The following is a 22,825-nucleotide window of genomic DNA, read 5'->3' as shown; positions in this document are numbered from 1 at the left end:
TTTCAATTATACAATGATCAGATACCCATCCCTCCACCAGTGCCCATTTTCCACCACAATGGATAATATCCCCCCCACCCCCATACCCCCAGCCCCCCCTGCCTCTGTGGCAGGGCAATTCCCTGTGTTCTCTCTCTCCTTTTGGGTGTTGTGGTCTGCAAAAGAGGCATTGAGTGGCAAACATGTTCAGTCCATAGTCTACTTTCGACATGCATCTCCCCTCCTGGAAGGATCCTCCAAACACCCTTTATTTGGTGCTCCCTTCTCTATCTGAGCTGCCCTTTCCTCTAGAATGCCCGACTGGCCACTAAGCTATGGAGTAATCCTCCTGGTGCTGATCTCAGCTATTCTTGGGTATTAATCTCATATTTTGTTACTTTATATCCCCCAGATGAATGCAATCTTTCTATGTCTATCCCTCTTTCTGACTCATTTCGCTTAGCATGATACTTTCCATGTTGTACCACTTGTATGTAAATTTCATGACTTCATCTTTTCTAACAGCTACATAGTACTCCATTGTGTAGATGTACCAAAGTTTCTTTAACCAGTCATCTGTTCTTGGGCATTCAGGTTTCTTCCAGTTTCTGGCTATTGTAAAGAGTGCTGCAATGAACAAACAAGTGCAGATGTCACTTCGACTATACATTTTTGCCTCTCTGGGATATATTCCTAGGAGTGGTATTGCTGGGTCAAATGGGAGCTCAATTTCTAATTTTTTGAGAATCGTCCATACTGTTTTCCAGAAGGGCTGAACCAGTTGACATTCCCACCAACAGTGAAGGAGTGTCCCTTTCTCGCCACATCCGCGCCAGCATCGGTTGCTTTTGTTCTTTTGAATGTGGGCCAGTCTCTGAGGTGTGAGATGGTATCTCATTGTGGTTTTGATCTGCATCTCCCTGATGATTAATGATGTAGAGCATTTTCTCATGTGCTTTTTTGCCATTCGGATTTCTTCTTTGAGAAAGTTTCTGTTCATTTCATTGCCCCATTTTTGAATGGGGTTGGATGTTTTCTTCTTGTGGAGTTTAACCAGTATTTTGTATATCCTGGATATCAACCCCTTGTCAGATGTGTATTCGGCGAATATCCTTTCCCATTCTGTAGACTGTCTTTGTATTTTGGTCACTGTTTCTTTGGAGGTGCAGAAGCTTCTTAGTTTAAGATAGTCCCATTTATCTATCTCTGTTTTCACTTCCTCGGCCAGTGGAGTGGCATCTTTGAAGATACCATTAGCTTCAATGTCATGGAGGGTTTTGCCAACTTTGTCTTCAATGTACCTTGTACCATAGCTTCTTTATCCAAATGCCTGTTTGGGAGACACTTGAGTATTTTCAGATTTTGGCTATAATAAATAGTTCTACAATGAATATAGGAGTATGTGTTTTATTCATTGTGTCTTAGGGCCCTTACGGTATATTTTCAGGATCTGAATTCCAGAGTCATATGAAAGCTCAATTCCTAGTTTTTTGAGGAATTTCCCTATTTCCATATTGTTTTCTAAAAAGGCTGGACCAGTCCATTTTCTCACCCACTTAAAAAAATAAAATACCCAGCCGGAGCGATAGTACAGCAGGTAGGGTGTTTGCCTTGCACGTGGCAGACCTGGGTTTAATCCCCAGTATCCCATATGGTCCCTCCAAGAACTGCCAGGAGTAATTCCTGAGTGCAGACCCAGGAGTAACCCCTGAACATCGCTGGGTGTGACCCAAAAAAAAAATACCAAGAGTCACCATTGACTTGCATTCTCCCTTGCCTGCTACATTCAATACATTTTTGTGTTGCTTTTGAACCACTCCTGATGGTGCTCAGGACTTACTCCTGGCTCTGTGCTCAGGGATCATTCCTAACAGGGCTCAGGACCATGTACAGTGCTGGGAATACAACTGGGGGTGACCACGTGAAAGGCAAGTACCTTAGCCTCTGTGCTATCCCTTTGGCCCTCAAAACAATTTTTCATTACTTCCCTTTTACCCCCTTATTATTGTTATAATGACTGGAGCTTGTGCACACAATTGAATGTGACTTTAACATTTTTTTGTGCAGGGGTTGTCCTTGGGATAGAAAGTAGATGGTGTAATTCATTAACATATCATTTTGCTAAACCTATTGGGGGTTCACATCCACTGTATTCAAGAGTCACTCCCAGCAGGCATGGGGGACCATATGGGTTGCTGGGAATTGAACTCAGGTCAGCTGCACGCAAAGCAAATGTTCTACCCACTTCTATCTCTCTGACCCTATAATCCTTTTAATCTGAATGGGTTTCATAAGAACAATCCCTATAAAACTCTTGATTTTTTTTCTGTTTTTATAGAATAAACTTGTCAAGACTTTGAAATTTCCAATCATACATCAACAAGAAGTGAAGATTTATTTTCCTATTACGCTTACACCCAACTTTCTGGCATTTCCTCATCATCCGTTAGGAATGTTATATCGTTATAAAGTAGAGGTATGGTGTCCTATTGAATGAGAATTCACAAAGAGTTAAGTCAATTTTCCCTGGTGGAGTAATTTATTAAAATGTATTCAGTTGAAGGTGATTAATGTTAAATTTTATTTTCTCCTAATCCTAATAGTATAAATCATGTTTAAAAAATGGTCTTAACTACTATCATATTATCAGTAATAAAACTTGATTTATTGTTTCTTTCTCCTACATTCTTTCTTGTGATTTTGCTATTGTTGTCTTCATTTGTTTTGGTGCCACACCTGGAGGTGCTCAAGAGCCACTCTGGGGACCGACCATACAGTGTTGGGGATCAAACATGAGCCTTTGCATGCAGAGTGTAGAATCACCTCATCAAACCATCGCTCCTGTCCCTCCTTGGGATTGTTTGTTTTAGGGTCACACCCATGGTACTCAGAGTTGAAATTGAGGTTAGCTAGATGGAAGGTAAGGAAGCACTTTACCCTCTATACTATGTGTCTGGCACATAGCATCAAGTTTTTTAATGTGTCTAGAAATAGTTTATTAAATAGACATTATTTCCTGAACCGGAGCGATAGCACAGCGGTAGGGCGTTCGCCTTACAAGCGGCCAACATGGCCGACCTGAGTTCGAGTCCTCCCCCCCTCTCAGAGAGCCCGGCAAGCTACCAAGAGTATTCGGTATGCCAAACACAGTAACAACAAAGTCTCCAATGGAGACGTTACTGGGCCCGCTCGAGCAAATCAACGATCAACGGGAGGGCCTTTACCTTTACCTATTTCCGTACTCAGGTATTAAGATTTTCAGTTAAATTCTATGCAACTAAATGTAAGGTTGATTTTTTTCACAGGTAGAGGGTGGCAGTGGCAACTTCACCTGGACCTCCTCCAATGAGACAGTGGCCTTGGTGACCACCAAAGGAGTGGTGACAGCGGGTCAGGTCAGGGGAAACAGCACAGTTTTGGCCCGAGATGTACAAAATCCCTTTCGATATGGAGAAATTAAGGTAAACAACTTCCAAAGAATCTTCTAGTCACCCCTGAAATACTTCTGTTTAAATTTATGTAAAGTAACACATTTTAAATGTTTTCTAGAACAGATTAGCAAATAAAAAATGGTATTCCATTAAAATGATGTTCAACTTCAGCTTTGAAGTATATGTTATTTATCTGTGTCTGGAGTTAGGTTGAAAACTACTTCACTTGATACCTGGGCATTTTGTTTGTTTCCTTATCTCTAAAATGGGGATTAGAGGGGCCAGATAATACAGAAGGTAGGGTGCTTTCCTTGCATGCAATCAAGCTAGTTTTGACCCTGGGCACCTCCATGAAGTCCCCCAAGCCCCACCAGGAGTGATCTCTGAACAGAGAGCAAGGAGAAAGTTTTGAGCACCATCGGGTATGACCAAACAACAACCAAAAAATGGAGCCAAACTAAAGCCTAAGAATTATGCTGCCTATATTTTTTTTGATAAATAACATTTTGTCAGAACATAGACATTAATTATGTCTATACAGTATATTGTCTATACACTACATAATGATTCAAGGTCTTGACTACAAAACTGGGTAGCTGCCACAGAAACCACATGCCTTCAAAGTCTAAAATATATGTGAACTGGCCCTTCACAGAAACCATCTAATGACCCTTTCTGCAGACAATGGCAATTTAATGCAGGTTTTTTAAGCAGATTAGTAACATAGTAAAGCCCATGTAGAGAAACACATCTATTCACAACAGGATAGAGCAATATTTGTGGGGAAGACGTGTCTTGCCTATATGGGACAATAGGTTTCATCCCCAATACTACATGCCCCCAATTACCATGGGGGACAGCTCTCACAAATAACAACAATATCCAACTATATACTTTATTTGGGGTGGTGGGGGTGGGCCACATACAGAGGTGTTTGGGGCTTTCTCATTATTATTATTTTATTTATTTAATTTTTTTTTGCTTTTTGGGTCACACCCAGCAATGCACAGGGGTTACTCCTGGCTCATGCACTCAAGAATTACTCCTGGAAGTGCTCAGGGGACCATATGGAATGCTGGGAATCGAACCCAGGTCAGCCGCATGCAAGGCAAACACCCTACCCTCTGTGCTATCGCTTCAGCCCCAAGGGGCTTTCTCTTGACAGTGCTGAGGAACCATATGTCGTGCTGGGATTAAGTCTCTTTTGGCCACGCTCAAGTCAAGCACCTTAACTCCTTTGCTATCTCTCTGTCCCAAATAATATTTTTTGAAAGGAATGAAAGATAAAGTCTGATGCTATATACATCAAGCTAGAAAGGATTAGAGGGAGACAGTTAAGGTAAAGTGTCCAGTTAAGTTTAAACTAATGAAATAGTATTAAATATACAGGAAAGGGAACAAATTGAGGGTTATTTTAGAGGCTGATCTAAATACCTCGTAGTGGCAGGAATGCAAAAGGTTTAAGAACACGGATAGTTTCTAGCTTTGGTAGCTGGGTAGCTATAAAGCCCAAGAATAAGAGAGGGATTAGAGCAATAGTACAATGAGCAGGACGCTTGCCTCATACATGACCAATCTAGGTTTGATCCCTGGCATACCATGTGGTCCCCAGAGCCTGCTAGGAGTGATCCCTGAGCACAGAAACAGGAGTAATCCCTGAGTGCTGCTGGGTGTGCCCCCCCTACACACACACACCCCAAAGCAAAACAAAACAAAATAAAAACAAGAGCCATACCAGTTATACTCTCTGGTCCCTGAAAGATGAAATTTTTTTCTCTCCAGATATATGTCCTGAAGCTGAATAAAATGGAACTGTTACCATTTCACGCTGATGTGGAGATTGGCCAGATTATAGAAATTCCTATTTCAATGTATCACATAAATAAGGAAACCAAAGAGGTCATCTCCTTCACAGACTGCTCTCATTTATCTTTGGATCTGAATATGGATAAACAAGGAGTCTTTACTCTTATTAAGGAAGGTAAGTATAGAGTTTTCATTCTCTCTTTTTTTTTTGGTTCCTGAATTAAATAATCATCATTTTAGAAACTACAAATTATAGACTAAATTCACAGAACTACATCTCTTTTCCATTAAGATATAATCTTACTTTAACAATATGTTAGTTTCAGGTTAATAACATAGTGATTAATTCATACTGCAGCACAGTAACCATTCACATTTCTTTATATTTCTTTATCAGCCAACTTACTTGTAGTAGGTGTTATAATTTAGAAACAAAGGTACAGAAATTGAATAAAATAATTATGGTTCATTGTGACCAGACAACACCAGTTTTGAGATTTCAGCTCATAGTAAGGTCTTCTGTTGGTACTATCAAATCTTTGCATATATGACTTTTGTTATTTTAGTTTTTCTTCTTGCTCTTGGGTTGCACCTCCCAGTGCTCAGGTTTTACTCCTGGGTCTCCACTAAGAATCACTCCTAGCAGTTTTAGGGACTATATGAGGCACTGGTGATTGAACCTGGGTGGCCACATGCAAGGCATACATCCTACCCACTGTACTATTGCTCTGGACCCTGAAAAAATAAGTTTTCATATCAAGTTCATAGAGAAAATTGAGGTCTAATCATGTGTAAAATGAAGATTTTTTTCAAATGCATTAAAATTCTTATATTTTTATAGATCTCCTTAGGATATGACTGCTTATTATCTTTTAAAATCATGCTTTTTTGGCTTACAGGTATACAAAGACCTGGACCAACACACTGTTCAAGTACTAATATAGTAGCTAAATCTCTGGGCCATACTCTGATAACAGTGAGTGTTACTGAATCTGAAGAGTACTTGGAGAGCAGTGCTACATTTGCTGCTTATGAACCCCTGAAGGTGAGGTCGTTTTATGATAAGGCACTGGTGTATCTTTTCATGAATCCCACAGTGTCACTTAGGGCTTCCTAGCTACCTATGGTCATTTTTAAAGATTAGCAACATTTGGGGCCAGTGGGGTAGGGCATTAGTCTTACACCTGGCCAAACCTCAGGTTCTATCTCCGGCATCCCATATGGTCCCCCAAGCCCACCAGGAGTAATTCCTGAGCACAGAGCCAGGAATAAGTCCTGAGCACGTCCAAGTGTGGCCCCCCCCAAAAAAACAAAAAGATTAGCAATATTTATATTCTCCCTCATTTTTACACTTCTGTCTCATAAAACCTGGTTATCATGAAATTTACTCCTTTAAGTTTCTGTCTCATAAATATCTAAATTTTATCAGCAAACTTCAGATGTTCCCTTTCTTTCCTTTTTATTACTAAAGTATCATATATATGTAGTAGAAACACATAAAGTTCATTAATTGTAGCGTACTGTTTCAATTTCTACATATGCACAGATCTTTGTGAATACCACCCTAAAAAAGATAGAGAATATCATTAACTATTTTGAACGAGTAACTCTAAAAGAGAACTATGCCATAGAGGGAGCTCAGTCATCTTTTTTTACCATTTATACTTAGTTTCTTTAGCACAGAAGTCAACGTTCTGAGTTTTAGTTCACTGTTCTGTTATAATTGGAACAATATAAGCATCATGATTCAAGATCTGGAGAGAATGTACAGGTGTTAAGTTTCTTGCTTTGAATGTGCCTAACCCTGGTTCAATCTCCAGCACCACATACAGTCCCCCGAGCACTCCCAGGAGTGGCCCCTAAGCACCACATCAGGAGTAATCCATGAGCCATGCCAGGTGTGACCCAAAAACAAGAAAAAAAAAGTCATTGTTCAAAATATATTAGGCAGCTTGCAGTTTTCTACATAATTGATTCTTTTAGGAGCTAAGTATTTTGGAGATAATCAGGAATCATTTCTGGCAGGATTAAGGTGACAATATGTGCTACTAGGAATCAAACCCAGATTCCTTGGTGCAAAACAAGTGCCTTTTCCACTCTACTATCTTTCAGGCCCCAGAAACTATTTTTTTTTATTATAAGTGATATGTGTGTTTTTAATTTTTTTTTTTGTTAAGACACTGATTTACAAAGTTGGGACTGGAATGATAGCACAGCAGGTAGGGTGTTTGCCTTGCACGCAGCCAACCCGGGTTTGATTCCCAGCATCCCATATGGTCCTCTGAGCACTGCCAGGTGTGATTCCTGAGTGCATGAGCCAGGAGTAAACCCTGTGCATTGCCGGATATGACCCAAAAAGCAATAAATAAATAAATAAATAAATAAAAATAAAAAAGACACTGAGCCCAGCAAGCTACCAAGAGTATTTCACCTGCACGGCAAAGCCTGGCAAGCTACCCATGATGTATTTAATATGCCAAACACAGTAACAAGTCTCAAAATGGAGACGTTACTGGGCCCACTTGAGCAAATCGAGGAACAACAGGAGACAAGGACGACAAGGATTTATAAAGTTAGTCATAGTTGAGTTTTAGGCCTACTGTGTTCCAGCTTCAGTCCCACTGCAAGAGTCAACTTCCCTCCACCAGTGTTCCCAGGTTCCTTCCCATCTAAAACTCCCAGCCTGCTTTTTGGACAGGCACGTTTTTTGTTTTTATTTTTGTTTTTGTTTTTTTTCCCAAAGGGTGAGGCCACACCTGGTGGTGCTCAGTACTTACTGCTGGCTCTTTGCTCAGTTTTCACTCCTGATAACTGAGGGGGGCTATAGAGGGTGGCAGGGATGAACCTGGGTCAGCTTCCTGCAAGGCAAGTGCCATACCTACTGTACCTTCACTCCTTCACCCTGGCCTCAACAGGCACTTTTTGTTTTGTTTTGTTTTTTGTTTTTTTTGTTTTTGAGCCACACCAAGTGTTGCTCTGGGCTTACTCCTGGCTCTGTACTCAGGAATCACTCCAGGTGGTTCTCGGGGACTGATAATATGGGATGCCAGGGGTCAAATCGGGTTGACGTCATGCAAGGTGCAAGGCAACTGCCCTACCCACTGTATACTATTTCTCTGGCCCCTATAGGCACATTTTAAAGTTCGGTTGTTGTGAAAGTTTGCTGTTTTCATTGTTACGGTCCCTGTAGCTTGGGTGTATGACTATTCCACTCCTCTACATCACTGAGGCACCTGAGGCCCTTGACCCCTGCCCCCGTTACTTCTCCTACACCTCTCCTTACTTCCTCCTTCAAATTCTTTCCTTCTCTATCTTTCTCCGTATACTCCGGGGTCAGGGGTGAGAAGCTAAATTTTTTTAAGTTCTTGCTGATAATATACTATGCATAGTTAATCATTTAAAATATATTACTTCCTCATTAAAATATGCATTGTCAGTTGATCTCATTACACATTGTGCCACATACATAGCACTATATGGTCAGAGCAACGTGAAAGTCCTTGGGTGTGGCTCATTCTTATTTCATTAGAAATTTATTTTTATTGCTTTATTTAACCTTATTTCAGAGCCAGAGACATAGTACAGAGGGTAAAGTGTCTTGCACATGACCAACCTGGGTTTGATCCTCAGCATCCCTGAGCATTGCTGGGTGTGGCCTCAAAACAAAAACAAAACAGAAAACTATCCTTAAAGGAAAGGTCGTGATGATTTTTTTCCTTTTTCACCCAGTGTGTTGATCATAATTTTTTGCCTTTCAAACTCCTAGGAATAATGCATTCCATCTTAGTTATCAACATTATGCTTCTGTACATGGTAGTTCTCAATTTTTCCTTCTACCTACCAATTAATTAACTCAGCTAATCTGTTTTGTTTTGGAATTTACAAGTAGGAAAAGAGGTGTAAGTTCTGTTTTGTTTTTCAGGGATGCCTTTCATGATGTCCCTGCCCTGTTTATTTATTCTATAAAGGCTTGCACAGCACACTGTATTGAATCCTTTTATAACATCACTTTACCTGCTTCAAATCTTTTACAGACTTGGAGCAAAAGAGATAGTACACTAGAGCACAGTGGAAAGAGAAATTGCCTTTTGATCCCCAGCATTCCGTGTGGTCCCCAGTGCACTGCCATGAGTGATTCCAGAGTGCAGTCAGGAGTAACCCCTGAGCATTGCCAAGCATGTCCCCCCATACCCCCAGAAAATCTTTTCCAGACTAAAAGCATCTCATGAGTCAGAAGGTTATTTTGCTTTAGCTATTATATCCCTAGTGATTATCATTGTGTTAGAGAATTCTGACCAAAAAAGTGGCAACACCTGAGAAGTATGAGGGATACCCTATTTATTTACGTATACAAACTCCACCTGGCTACTGCCCAGATCAAGCCCCAAGTGTAGTTCACAAGAATTTTTATACATTTACTTACATGTACATTGCTCTTGGAGGAGGGGGACATTTTTTATTTAACACATGTACAATAGTTGGTACAAACAGTGATTAGTACAATCTGTTCCAAGTTCCAAACATACGTTTAATATTGTTTCTGCAGTTTCCCAGTTCCTGTTTGCACACCTGGTCGGACCTCTTTATTTGTTCTGTTCTTATCATAGCTTCATGATTTATGACTTGTTCATCTCTGCTCAGCTCCTGGATGCAGTTACCAGAAACCTTACTACTGATTTTCACTTCAGTTGAATATTTGCTAAATGGAATTATATATACATTATTTAAGGGAATATTGTCATTAGATGTGAGAATATTTAATTCTAACAGTTTTATGTTTTTAGGGCAAAATGCTTTTGAAACTTTAGTAAAATAGTCTTTATATATATATACATATATATATATTGCTTTTTGGGTCACATCTGGCGATACACAGGGGTTACTCCTCGCTCATGCACTCAGAAATTACTCCTGGTGGTTCTCAGGGGATCATATGGGATGCTGGGAATCAAACTCTGGTCGGCCGCGTGCAAGGCAAACACCCTACCCACTGTGCTATTGCTCTAGCCCCTCTTAAAATATTTTTGCAAAAATTTTTTAGGCAGTTTTTATTATACTTCTTATTTGTATAGCACTATGCTATTGAACTCAGGTCGGCCATGTTGGCTGCGTGCAATAAAGTCTCACGATGGAGACATTACTGGGCCCACTCGAGCAAATCGATGAACAATGGGAAGACAGTGCTACAGTGCTACATGCTATTGAAGGGCTGGAGTGATAGCACAGTGGTAGGGCGTTTGCCTTGCGCACAGCCAGCCTGGCCGAGCCAGGTTCGATTCCTCCGCCCCTCTCGGAGAGCCTGGCAAGCTACCGAGAGTATTCAATATGCCAAACACAGTAACAAGAAGTCTCACAATGGAGACATTACTGGGCCCGCTCGAGCAAATCAATGAACAACGGGAGGACAGTGACAGGACAGTGATACTATTGAAGAAGATAAATACATTTTAAAATTTAGGTATTAGGAGCTGGAGAGATAGTATAGTGGGTAGGGTATTTGCCTTGCACCAGGCCAACCCGGGTTCGATTCCCAGCATCCCATATGGTCCCCTGAGCACCACCAGGAGTAATTCCTAAGTGCAGAGCCAGGAGTAACCCCTGTGCATCGCCAGGTGTGACCCAAAAAGAAAAATAAACTAATTAATTAATTAAATTTAATTTAGGTATTAGATATTTTCTTGCTTTTTGTTTTGGGCCACACCGGGTGGTATTCTGTTCAGTGCTCAGAGTTGGCTCTGGATGGTGTTCAAGGGGTCATATGGTATTGGGGACAGAAGCCAGGCCTGCTGCAGGAAGAGCACGCACTCAGCAGATTGAACTGTCTCTCCAGCCCCAAGATAGTTTATATGTGACTCCCCTTAAGAAGTTTATATGTGACTTCAGATGTGACTCAGAAATAGAGCATCTATTTGCTTGGGGGATGCCTCAGATTTGATTTGGTTCATGGTCCTTAGTCTAAGAATTAAGTCATGTCATTTTCTGCATAAATGATCAGTTTTTCTTGTTAGAAAACTGTTGAGTTCCCTAACTAATCAAGGAATAATTTCTTTAACCGTCCTCAGGCTCTAAATCCTGTGGAAGTGGCACTGGTGACATGGAAGTCTGTGAAGGAAGTGGTATTCGAGGGGGGCCCTCGTCCATGGGTCCTGGAGCCCTCCCGATTCTTTTTGGATTTGAGCATGGAGAATCCAGCAAAAATTTCAGTAACACAAGTCCGGCTTCCAGCTAAAAGAAAACAGAATCAGTACATTTATCGGGTCCTGTGCCTGGATTTAGGGGAACAAGTAGGAAAATAATCTTTTTTTAATAATCTTTTTTTAATATTTCTTTTTGCACTAATGCTCCAAATCTCTTGTATATCTAGCCCTTCCTTTCAGGTTCTAGTAGATTTAATTTTACAGACTAGATAGAAAAATAGGGCTGGATCAATAGCACAGCAGTAGGGCATTTGCCTTGCATGCAGCTGGCCTGCCAGAGCCAGGTTCGATTCCTCCACCCTTCTCGGAGAGCCTGGCAAGCTACCGAAAGTATCTTGCCCGCACGGCAAAGCCTGGCAAGCTACCCGTGATGTATTCAATATGCCAAACACAGTAACAAGAAGTCTCACAATGGAGACGTTACTGGGCCCACTCGAGCAAATCAATGAACAACAGGAGGACAGTGCTACAGATAGAAAAATTCTAATTGCTTTATTTTCTTTTGGGGCTACATTCGGCAGTGCTCAGGACTTTCTCCAGGACCTGTGCTCAGGAGTCACTCCTAGAATGGTTCAGGGAGCCATACAGGGGCACAGGGATCAAAGCTGGGTCGCCTACACACCAGGCAAGTGACTTACTCACTGTACTATCACTCCAGTCCCGAAAATTCTAATTATTAAAGATTTTTTTTTAAAACCTCACCTTTTTTGTGTGTGTGTATTTATAAGATTTTTTAATCACTCAAATAAAATTTTTTTAATTTATTTATTGAATCACTGTGGGAAAGGTTACAAAGCTTTCAGGTTTAGGTCTCAGTCATGCAAATATCAAACACATTTCCCTTTACCAATAGTTATTTTTTACCATGAAGAACCCCAATAAAACCCCACCCCCCGCCCCTCCCAGTCCCTGTGAGGCAGATGAATTCTAGTTAACACTCTATCTGCTTTGATTAGATTCATTGTTTCAATAAAAGATTCACCACTATTATTTAGAGTTTACCCGCCCCCCAATCAGACATGCTGAAAAAGCATTGTGAAGTGATTTGCTTTCTACAGCTGGGTTCAAGAATTAAATGTTGGTTTTGGATTTCTGCTATTTTACTTATTGACCTTGGAAGTATTTCTACTGAAAGTCAGATAGTTAAGAAATTGGTTTCTGTGCTCTGGAGTCGTGGCCGTGCCGGAGAGCCGCTCGTGGGAGGCAACTGGTGGCCTCGGTAGGGCGTGAAGGGCGGACCGAAACACCCCCCTTCCCATGAGAAAACCTCACCTTTTAAATGTACCCCAAAGTTTTATTTTACTCTTCTAAACATTCTTTAACAGCTCACTAAGTGGTTCGATATCTTTTTGTAACTTATTATACACTGTTTTCAACCACCTTGTTACTATAATTTTTTTGTTATCTAGACCACAGGATATTCACTTTCCATATCCAAATAAGTAAAGGATGGAAACTCTGTGGGGGCCATTCCTGGCAGCACTCTAGGAAACACGTAGTGCTGAGGATTGAACCCCGGGCTCCCAAATGCAAAGCCTGAGCTCCTGCCCTCTGACTGTTTCCCCAGCCTGAGGAAGGGGAATTTAAAGTGCCATCTCTGGGGGCTGGAGTGATAGCACAGTGGGTAGGGCGGTTGCCTTGCACGCGGCCCCACCCGGGTTTGATTCCCAGCATTCCATATGGTCCCCCAAGCACGGCCAGGAGTAGTTCCTGAGTGCATGAACCAGTAATAACCCCTGTGCATGAGTGGGTGTGACCCAAAAAGCAATAAAATAAAATAAAATAAAAAGTTAAAAAAAAAGTGTGATCCCTGAGCTCAAATAAAAAGTTAAAAAAAAAAGTGACACTTTTTGGTTAGCCAATTGGAAAAAGCAGCTAATAAGTATACAATTCAGTCAGCCTAATCAGTGGCTAAATAAATAGCAGTACTCCTCCTACATAAAAAAAAAAGTAGTAAGTATATTAACCTATTGTAGTTGATTTCATCTTAATTATTTTTGAGGTAGTAACAGACTAATTCACGGGGCCAGAAAAATAGCACAGTAGGTAAGACACTTGCCTTGCATGTATTCAGGTTTGATCTCTGGCATCCTATATGGTCTCTTGAGCCCCACCAGGAGAGATTCCTGAGTGCAGAATCAGGAATAACCCTCGAGCATCGCTGATATGGCCCAAAAGCAAAACAAAAAGTAAAACACAGCTGTGTCCTTTCAACCAAAAGCGATGGTTTTAAGTTGCACTTAAAGTCTGCACTTTAATTCAGGGTAAGAATTCTGTAATATAAACACAGTGTAGCTGAGCAGCACCCAGAGACTCAATCCACAGCATATAATGCTAACTTCATAGGAACATTGCAAGAGAGGGCAGGGCTGTGGCTTGAGTGGAAGAGCACATGCTTTGCTTGTTTGATGTCCTGGGTTCAATCCCCAGCACTGCTTGCATCTCCACCCTACTCCCTCTGCCCTGCCCCCAACAATAACCCAAGTGGTCCCCAGGAATTATTGGGTATGACCCTGAAGCATGGCCTGGGATGGTTTTTGTGTTTTTGTTTTTTGGTTTTTGTTTTTTTATTGTCTTTTTCAGTCACACCCAGCGATGCTCAGGGGTTACTCCTGGGTCTGCACTCAGGAATTACTCCTGGAGGTCTTGGGGGACCATATGGGATGCTGGGGATTAAACCCAGGTTGGCCACGTGCAAGGCAAATATCCTACTTGCTGTTCTATCACTCTGGACCCAAGCACTGACTGGTATGGTCCCCACAATAATTAAAGAAATTTTTTAAACTATTCTAGGTGCCAGGGAGATAGTGCAATGAGTAGGCTGCTTGCCTTGCATGCTGCTGACCCAGCTCTGATCCCCAACACTTCATGTGGTCCCCCAACTCTTACCAGAAGTGATCCCTGAGCTCAGAGCCAGGACTAAACCCTATGCACTTTTGGTTCTGGCCCCCAAAATAAAATCAAAGCACAACAAAACAAAAATAACTATGCTTTAATCAGTTGAGCTACTTTTGAGTATTTTTAATCTATTTTACTGTATGTATGACTAGCTGTTACAAATTTCAGTCCTATTCACTCCTTTTTGAAACTTCTTTTTTAATTTTCACATTGTTATTTACCAGTATTCCAACAGAATAAGCTGAAGGAAATTAATTTTTCTCTTTTTCACCAATTAGAAACAAAAGACTTGGTTGATGAAAATACTGTAAAAATTGTTCTGAGTCAGAGGCATACAAATTTCTAGACATCCTTTTTTCTTTTAGCACAGATAATTAATGACTTGAGGATTTGCCTGATGATAATATTCAACTCACTGTAGAATTTAAGTAATTATGACATTTTTGGATTATTACCATTGACATCAAGTGCAAACCCACAGTTCCCTCCTACTCTATTTTTTCACAGGTTCTGACATTCCGAATTGGAAATCACCCAGGTGTCCTGAACCCTAGTCCGGCTGTAGAGGTTGTGCAGGTCCGCTTCATATGTGCTCACCCTGCCAGCATGTCAGTGACCCCAGTATACACAGTGCCAGCAGGAGCCCAACCGTGTCCTCTGCCACAGCATAATAAACAACTGGTAAGTGCAGGGTTTGCACTTGTCACTTTGGTCTCCATGCTTAGAGATACATGGTCATAAATATAACTTTTGCCTTCTTAAAATTAAGGAAACTTTTGTTATTCATTGTCCAGTAGGATCGGCTACAGTATGACAATAGAACTGAGGTCACAGGCTGCAGAGACAACTCAATGGGCTGGAGCAGACGCTTTGCATGCAGGAGACCTGGGTTCATTCCTGATACCTCATGGTCCCCTGAGACTGCCAAGAGTGACCCCCAAGCACAGAGACTTTATGAGTAACCCTGAGCACTGCCGGGTGTGGTTCCCCCCTCCCCCCCCCCCACACACACAGACACACACACACACACATAAAGCTGAGATTACCTTTTTGTGAGAGTGAGATAGATGGAAAAGAGTTAAGGAGAAGGGCTCTAGGATGAAAAGGGCTCTAGGATGAGATGGACAGATGCTGGCACCTTGGCAGTTGGTGCGGTGTAGTGATACTGTGTGCCTCAAGAATAGATGTTAACTTAGTCTTGTACTATGCTCCTCCATGACTCAGGATTTCTTTTTCCTTTCCCTTCTACTTTCCAATAAATCTATTCCAGTAAGGAATAGATTAGTGCTTGCCTTGTACCTGGTGACTTCCCAGCACCCAGTACAGTCCCCAGAGGCCTTCCAGCTGTGATCCTTGAGCAGAGAGCCAGGAGGAAGCCCTAAGAACAGTTGGGTGAGGCACAGAACCTCACACGCACACAATTCCAAGTCATGCACCCTAACCTCTGTCCTATCTCTTTGGCCCCAATATACATAAGGCTCAAACTTTAACAACATATTACTACTAATCTCTTATAAAAGGCTTACTGGCTCCTGGGTGAAATACAACAATCTTCACACACTTTCCTCTAAGAAACCTGTTTTGTCATTTTTAGGGGATTATTCATAACAAACAATACAAAATAAATTGTTTCAGTTCTGCTTGGGGGCCAGGGTTTGGGGTCGTGTTAGAAATATAATGGTAGGAAGGTGTAATGGTGGTGGGATGGGTGTTTGAATATTAAATTTAATTAAATATTGTGAACAACTTTACAAAAATAAAATAAAAAACAGTATGAATATTCTTACAGTTGATGATATTATAGGAGAATGTTGTCATTTTTAGGAAATTCCTATGAAATTTTTAGGGCTAATGTGCCATTATACATTATTTGCCAGAATAGAAATTATATGTGTGTGAATACACACTTATATGTGTGCATACGTAGAGGGGGAAAAGACACACACACATAGAGAGAGAAAGTAAATGATTAAGTCAAATAAAGCATGGATAGACATTCATTCTACTGCTGATTAACTTATCTATAAGTTTGAATCAGGATTTGGGAGAGAAGGTAATTCACTTCAGGGATATCTTCCCATCTTCCTTTTTTTTTTTTTTGGAAAGGACCCACACCCAGTGATGCTCAGTGATGATACTCCTGGCTCTGCATTCAAGAATGACTCCTGGTAGTGCACAGAGAAAACTCCATATGGGAATATGGGATACCAGGGATTGAACCTGGGTCAGCCGTGTGCAAGGCAAATGCCCTACCAGCTACACTATCTCTCTGGCCCCTATCTTCTCTTAATAATGTTTTGTTCTTTTTTCTTTTCTTTTCCCTTAATGCAGATTCCTGTATCAAGTCTAAGGGACACTGTCCTGGAACTGGCAGTGTTCGATCAACACAGGAGAAAGTTTGATAATTTCAGCTCACTGATTCTAGAATGGAAATCCTCAAATGAGACACTAGCTTATTTTGAAGATTTCAAATCAATGCAGATGGTAGCAAAGGATGATGGCACTGGGCAGACCTGGCTACATGGTATTGTGAAATTTATGAATCCTTTTCTATGCCTGCTAAGTGTCTTTCAGCACTTATGGATTTCCTATGGATCCGTTTTAATTGTATAGCATCTTTTTGTCTTTTTGTTTGGGGGCTACACCCATTTGTGCTCAGCGGTTACTCCTGGCAGTGTTAAGGGGACATGAGTGGGGCTGGCAGTTGAATAGTATTGACTGCATGCAGTGCAAGTGCCTTACCTATGGTACTATCTCTCTGTCCTCTGTTTTTTTAATATATAAGGACGCTCCTGATGATAGGGGAGTGCCATTGCTGGACACTCAGATATGCTAGATATATGCTCCACATTTGAGATATCTCCATGCCCCTTCATTTTTTAAATATAAGGGCTACTCCTTAACCATTGGTGTTTGAGACCATCAATGCTATGGCATCTTTCGACACAGGGAGCATGTACCAGGGATCAAACTCCAAACCTCACACTTGTAAGACTTGTGTTCCACCAATTGAACTAGCTATCTCTCTCCCTGGCCTTTTTTTGGGGGGTGGGGGCAGGGAGCGACACCCAGCTGTGTTCAGGACTTATTCTACTCTGCATTCAGGGATCACTCCAGGAGGGGTAGGTTCGGGGGACCATATGGCATGCCACGAATCGAATCCAGGTTGGTCCCATGCAAGGCAAGCACCATACTCTCTGTACTATCTCTCCAATTCCAAAAATTGGAAATAATTTTATTTTCTATAGATACTTTTATTTCCTGGGGGAGGCATACCCAGCATAGCTCAGGGGATATTCCTGGTTTATTGCTTAGGGATTGTTGCTGGAAGTGCTCCGGAATCGTATGCAGTACTGGGTGTTGAATCTGGGCCCCTTGTATAGCAGGCTGCACTCTCGCCTGTCAGGCTAGCTTTCTGCCCTGCCTGACCCTGTTGATACTTTTGCACTCTTCATGTTATTATTTCCTCATAGGATATTTTTCTGCATATCTCTAGGTCATCAGACTCTTAAAGTACGTCAGATAAAAGGGACTGTGCTCATTGGAGTCAATTTTGTGGGCTATTCAGAGAAGAGAAGTCCAAAGGTAAGTGGTGATTGTTAAAAGAAATAGTTTGGGGACCAGAGAGATGATATGACTCATAAGGCACTTGCCTTGCACACAGCTAACCCTGGTTTTATCCCTGGCATCACATACAGTTTCCTGAGCCCTGCTGGGAGTGACCCCTGACCCAGGAGTAAGCTTTGAAGACTGTCACATGTGACAAAATAAATAAGTAAAATAAATGCAAATGAAATATCTGAAATTTAGGATTCTTCTCTAAAAATTAATTTCTAGGGGGCTGGAGCGATAGCACAGCGGGTAGGGCGTTTGCCTTGCATGCGGCCAACCCGGTTTCGATTCCCAGCATCCCATATGGTCCCCCAGGCACCACCAGGAATCATTCCTGAATGCATGAGCCAGGAGTAATCCCTGTGCATCGCCAGGTGTAACTCAAAAAAGAAAAAAATTAATTTCTAGGGTCCAGGAGATAGAACAGCACTTGAGTGGGTAACCTGGCATCTGATCAACCCAGCTTCAATTCCCAGCACCATATGATCCCCTGAACACTGCTGAGTGCAGCCCCTGAGGGCCCCAGAGCACTGTTGGCTGTGCCTCCAGCAACTACCACCCTTGCCACAATGGCCCAAGTATTCCTAGCACTGTGGGGCCCAACAGCATTGTATCCTCAGGCATGTCCACTAAATTGACAAGGCAGATGGCCAAATCACTGGTGGGACTCCTGAGTATCACTCAGTCTCCTGAGTTCCCCTTGGGAAGCCAAACTAATAATAAAAGCATAATGATAATATCTAACTGATTTACATTTGATAACTATACATGCACTATTTTTGGTTCTTAAAAATGTACTGGAGGAGGGGCTGGAGCAATAGCACAGCAGGTAGGGCATTTGCCTTGCACACGGCCGACCTGAGTCCGATTCCCAGCATCCCATATGGTCCCCCAAACACCGCCAGGAGTGATTCCTGAGTACAGAGCCATGAGTAACCCCTGAGCATCGGCTGGGTGTGACCCAAAAAGAAAAAAAAATGTACTGAAGGAGCCAGAGCAATAGATAGTACAGCAGGTAGGGTGCTTGCCTTGCGCCCTGTGGACCTGGGTTCAATCCCCGCATCTCATGTTGGTTCCCTGAGCCTACCAGGTGTGAGTCCTGAGTGCAAAGCTAGAGTATCCCCTGAGCACTACCAGGTGTGGCCCCAAAGCAACAACAACAACAACGTACTGGGCTGTTCTCTCATTAAACTGAGAACGTAAAAGTTTATATTCACGGGCCAAGGGGTGGCTCAGGGGTGGCTCAAGTGTATACGTGACATGCCACAGCTCCGGGTTGGATCCCCAGCATGATCCCTCCAGCTCTTCCAAGCACTATGCTGGCAGCGTCTCTAAATACTGTCAAGTTGATCCCAAAACAAAAGGAAAAAGTAACAGTTCGTATTCATCGTGTGATTCCTACTATATTTCCAGGAGCTTTCCAACTCCCCCAGATCTGCAGCTGTGGAGCTGCTGCTGGTGGATGACGTGACGGTGTTGCCTGAGAATGCCACTATCTATAACGATCCTGATGTGAAGGTAGAGCTGATGGGAGCTAGTTAAGTGGAACATATCAGAGGGAAGAGTGTTGGATCAGTAAAATTCAGATTATAACAACGAAAAACTCACTTATGTATTGAAAATAATTAATGTGCTATGGAATTCATACATAATTGTTAGCTGAAATATCCTTGGGAGTTACACTATAATGAACTTTGTTGAAGTTTTTTGTTGTATACTATAATGATTCTGCTCTGTCTCTCATCCATTAACCTTAAACTTTTAATCCCAAACTTGTTCTTAGGTTGGTAGACATTATTTTCTTTGAATTATTTATAAAACCAAGAAATGGATTCCTGTTTATCTGATTTTTCCATAGGAAATATTTAACCTGGTGGAAGGATCAGGTTACTTTTTAGTTAATAGCAGTGAGCAAGACATTGTCAGTATCACTTACATGGAAGCAGAAAGTTCTGTTCAGGTAAGTTCTAGAGATATTTCAAAATTGGTATCTCCTCACTGCTCAATCTTAGGAGAATGAAAACAATCCCATTCCATTGTGTCTTCCGACTATACTCAAATGTAAAACTTGCCTCTTTCTCTGGATTCTTTAAAAATGAGGAGTATAGGGCTGGAGCGATAGCACAGCAGGTAGGGCGTTTGCCTTGCACACAGCCAACATGGTCAACCCAGGTTCAATTACCAGCATCCCATATGGTCCCCCGAGCACCGCCAGGAATAATTCCTGAGTGCATGAGCCAGGAGTAACCCCTGAGCATCGCCGGGTGTGACCCAAAAAGCAAAAAAAAAAAAAAAAAAAAAAAAAAAGGAGTTTGGAAGCTGGAGCAATAGTACAGCAGATAAGATGCTTGCCTTGCACGCAGCCAGCCCAGGTTCGATTCCTGGCATCACTGGAGTGGTTACTGAGTACAGAACCAGGAGTAACCTCTGAGCATCACCAGGTGTGCTCCTCTGCCCACCCCCTACCAAGAAAACCAAAAAAATAAATAAATAAAAATGAGAGGTTTTTTCCCTACAACTAACTACAGTAGTGGGTAGTTTTGTTTCTGGTTGAACTCAGACAGTCTAGGAGATTTTCAAGGCTAGAGAGATAGTACAGGAGGTAAGGTGCTTGCCTTGCATGCAGCCCACTTTTGATCCCCAGCACTGCCAGGGGTGTTCTTGAGCACAGAGCAAGGAACAGGCCCTGAACATTACTGGATGTGACCAAAATCCTGCCTTCTCCCATAAAAGATTTTCATTAAAAGAAGGTTATTCTCCTGGAACTAACAAAATGGGTAAATGTGTGATATTTATACATAATGGAATACTATTCAGCTATAAAAAGATGAAACCCGTGGCTGAAGCGATAGTATAGCAGGTAGGAGGGCATTTGCCTTGCATGCGGCCAACCCGGGTTCAATCTTTGGCATCCCATACGGTCCCCCGCGCAGCACCTCCAGGAGTAATTCCTGAGTGCAGAGCCAGGAGTAACCCCTGAGCATCACTGGGTGTGACCCAAAAATCAAAAAAAAAAAAAAGATGAAATCCTGCCATTTGCAACAACATGGATGAACCAAGAAGTCATAATGCTTAGTGAAAAAAGCCAGATGTAGTAAGATAAACATTGCAAGATTTTATTCAGTGTTGTCAACACATTAATTAAACAAATACAAATGTTTAGACTATAGGACCAACCACTGGTTACTGGTTACCAGAAGGGAGAGCAAAGAGAACTGGGTAAATTGGACAGAGATCAATTGTATGATGAAGGATAGAACTGAGCTTTAGTAGAGAACTTAACATGATTTTCATACACATGTTGATTTTCAGTGATGCAAAAACAAGACAAACACATTACCCAATATTCTATCTCTCGGGCCCCTTAATGTTTTCATTTATTTATATTTTTGAGCCACACCCAGGAATGCTCAGAGATTACTCCTGGATCCACTCAGGGATCCCTCCTGACACTGCTAAGTGGACCATAAGGGGTGCACCTGAGCTAGCCTCATACAAGGCAAGCACCCTGCCTACTGTACTGTCTCCGTAGCCCCTAATACACTGGATTTTCTTCATAAAATCTTTTTCCAGTTCATAACAGTTGGATATATATGTATATATATAACATGTACATATATATGTATTAACTTTGTAAAAATTCAATTTAATTTGTTCTTTATCAATTAATATTTTTTAAGGATATATATTTTTCCACAAACTGAAATATCCCATTTTTCATTGCTTGAAACATGTAATGACCTCTCAGTTCCCATTAAAAAGGAACTAATTCTCCTTTGGGTGAAAATTGTTACTATGATTATTCTTTATTTTTCTTTTTTCTTTTTTTTTGGGGGGGTCACACCCAGTGATGCACAGGGATTACTCCTGGCTCATGAACTCAGGTATTACTCATGGTGATGCTCGAGGGACCATATGGGATGCTGGGAATCGAACCCAGGTCAGCCACGTGCAAGGCAAATGCCCTACCTGCTGTGCTATCACTTGAGCCGCCACTATGTTTATTCTTGATGCATGTTTATTTCTTAATTCAGCTTCCACTTTTTCCTTCTAGTTAGTTCCAGTGCATCCAGGATTCCTCACCTTAGAAGTCTACGATCTGTGTCTGGCTTTCTTGGGCCCAGCAGTGGCTTACCTCAGAGTATCAGATATACAAGAGATAGAGCTTGATCTGATTGATAAGGTAGAAGATGTTTACTTTATCTCATAAATAAAAGAGGCCTCATTATTATTCTCTAGCATTATTATTAGTCTCTGCTCAACTGCTGCAGAGATAAGCCTTTGGTACTGTTCATAGTAATATCTGCCCTGAAAGAACAACTTTCCAGGACCAGAGAGATAGTACAAGGATTAAGGCACTTTGCTTGAATAAAGCCAATCCTTAACAAAGAATATGAAAGACTTGCATAAATAAAACTATAGCTATACTAAAAAATAAATAAAAATGGGGGTTAGAGCAATAGTACAATGGGTAGGGCATTTGCTTTATACATTTTGATCCCATCAGGATCCCATATGGCCCCCTGAGTACCACCAGGAATAATTCCTAAGTGCAGTGCCAGGAGTGCCCCCTGAGCACCGCATGGAGTAGACCCAAAAGGACCAAATAAATAAATAAAGAAGACACAAGAAAATGGGAACATCCCCTGTCTATGGTTTAGAAGGATTAATATTGTAAAAATGAAAATAAAAATACCCATGACTTTTTAAAAACACATTAACCAAATGCTGTTGATATTTATATGAAATGGGACCAGAGAGATAGTAGAGTGGGTAAGGCCCTTGCTTGCCTGCAGTCAACCCAGATTCAATCCCTAACACCATGTATGGTCCACCAAGACCACCAGGAGTGATTCCTGAGCACAGAGAGCCAGAAATAAGCCCTGAGCACTGCTAGGTATG

The 22,825-nt window shown here is 41.6% G+C and overlaps 1 protein-coding gene across 1 annotated transcript in view; it reads left to right on the top strand.

The window, feature by feature from the left end:
- The window catches only part of NUP210L (nucleoporin 210 like), a 100,177-nt gene that overhangs the window by 31,136 nt on the left and 46,216 nt on the right, over positions 1-22,825 (top strand). Inside the window, exons 11-21 of the mRNA XM_056122801.1 lie at positions 2,318-2,455; positions 3,285-3,440; positions 5,193-5,391; positions 6,116-6,261; positions 11,279-11,500; positions 14,819-14,992; positions 16,643-16,835; positions 17,808-17,896; positions 19,337-19,441; positions 19,782-19,883; positions 21,978-22,106. Of these exons, the coding sequence (XP_055978776.1) occupies positions 2,318-2,455; positions 3,285-3,440; positions 5,193-5,391; positions 6,116-6,261; positions 11,279-11,500; positions 14,819-14,992; positions 16,643-16,835; positions 17,808-17,896; positions 19,337-19,441; positions 19,782-19,883; positions 21,978-22,106 (1,653 nt within the window). The remainder of the gene's footprint in view (positions 1-2,317; positions 2,456-3,284; positions 3,441-5,192; positions 5,392-6,115; positions 6,262-11,278; positions 11,501-14,818; positions 14,993-16,642; positions 16,836-17,807; positions 17,897-19,336; positions 19,442-19,781; positions 19,884-21,977; positions 22,107-22,825) is intronic.

The sequence above is a fragment of the Sorex fumeus genome, unplaced genomic scaffold, assembly GCF_029834395.1.
Source record: "Sorex fumeus unplaced genomic scaffold, SorFum_2.1 ptg000047l, whole genome shotgun sequence".
Lineage (NCBI taxonomy): Eukaryota > Metazoa > Chordata > Mammalia > Eulipotyphla > Soricidae > Sorex > Sorex fumeus.
The sequence above is the reverse complement of the archived record's forward strand: the minus strand, read 5'-3'. Positions and strand labels throughout refer to the sequence as shown.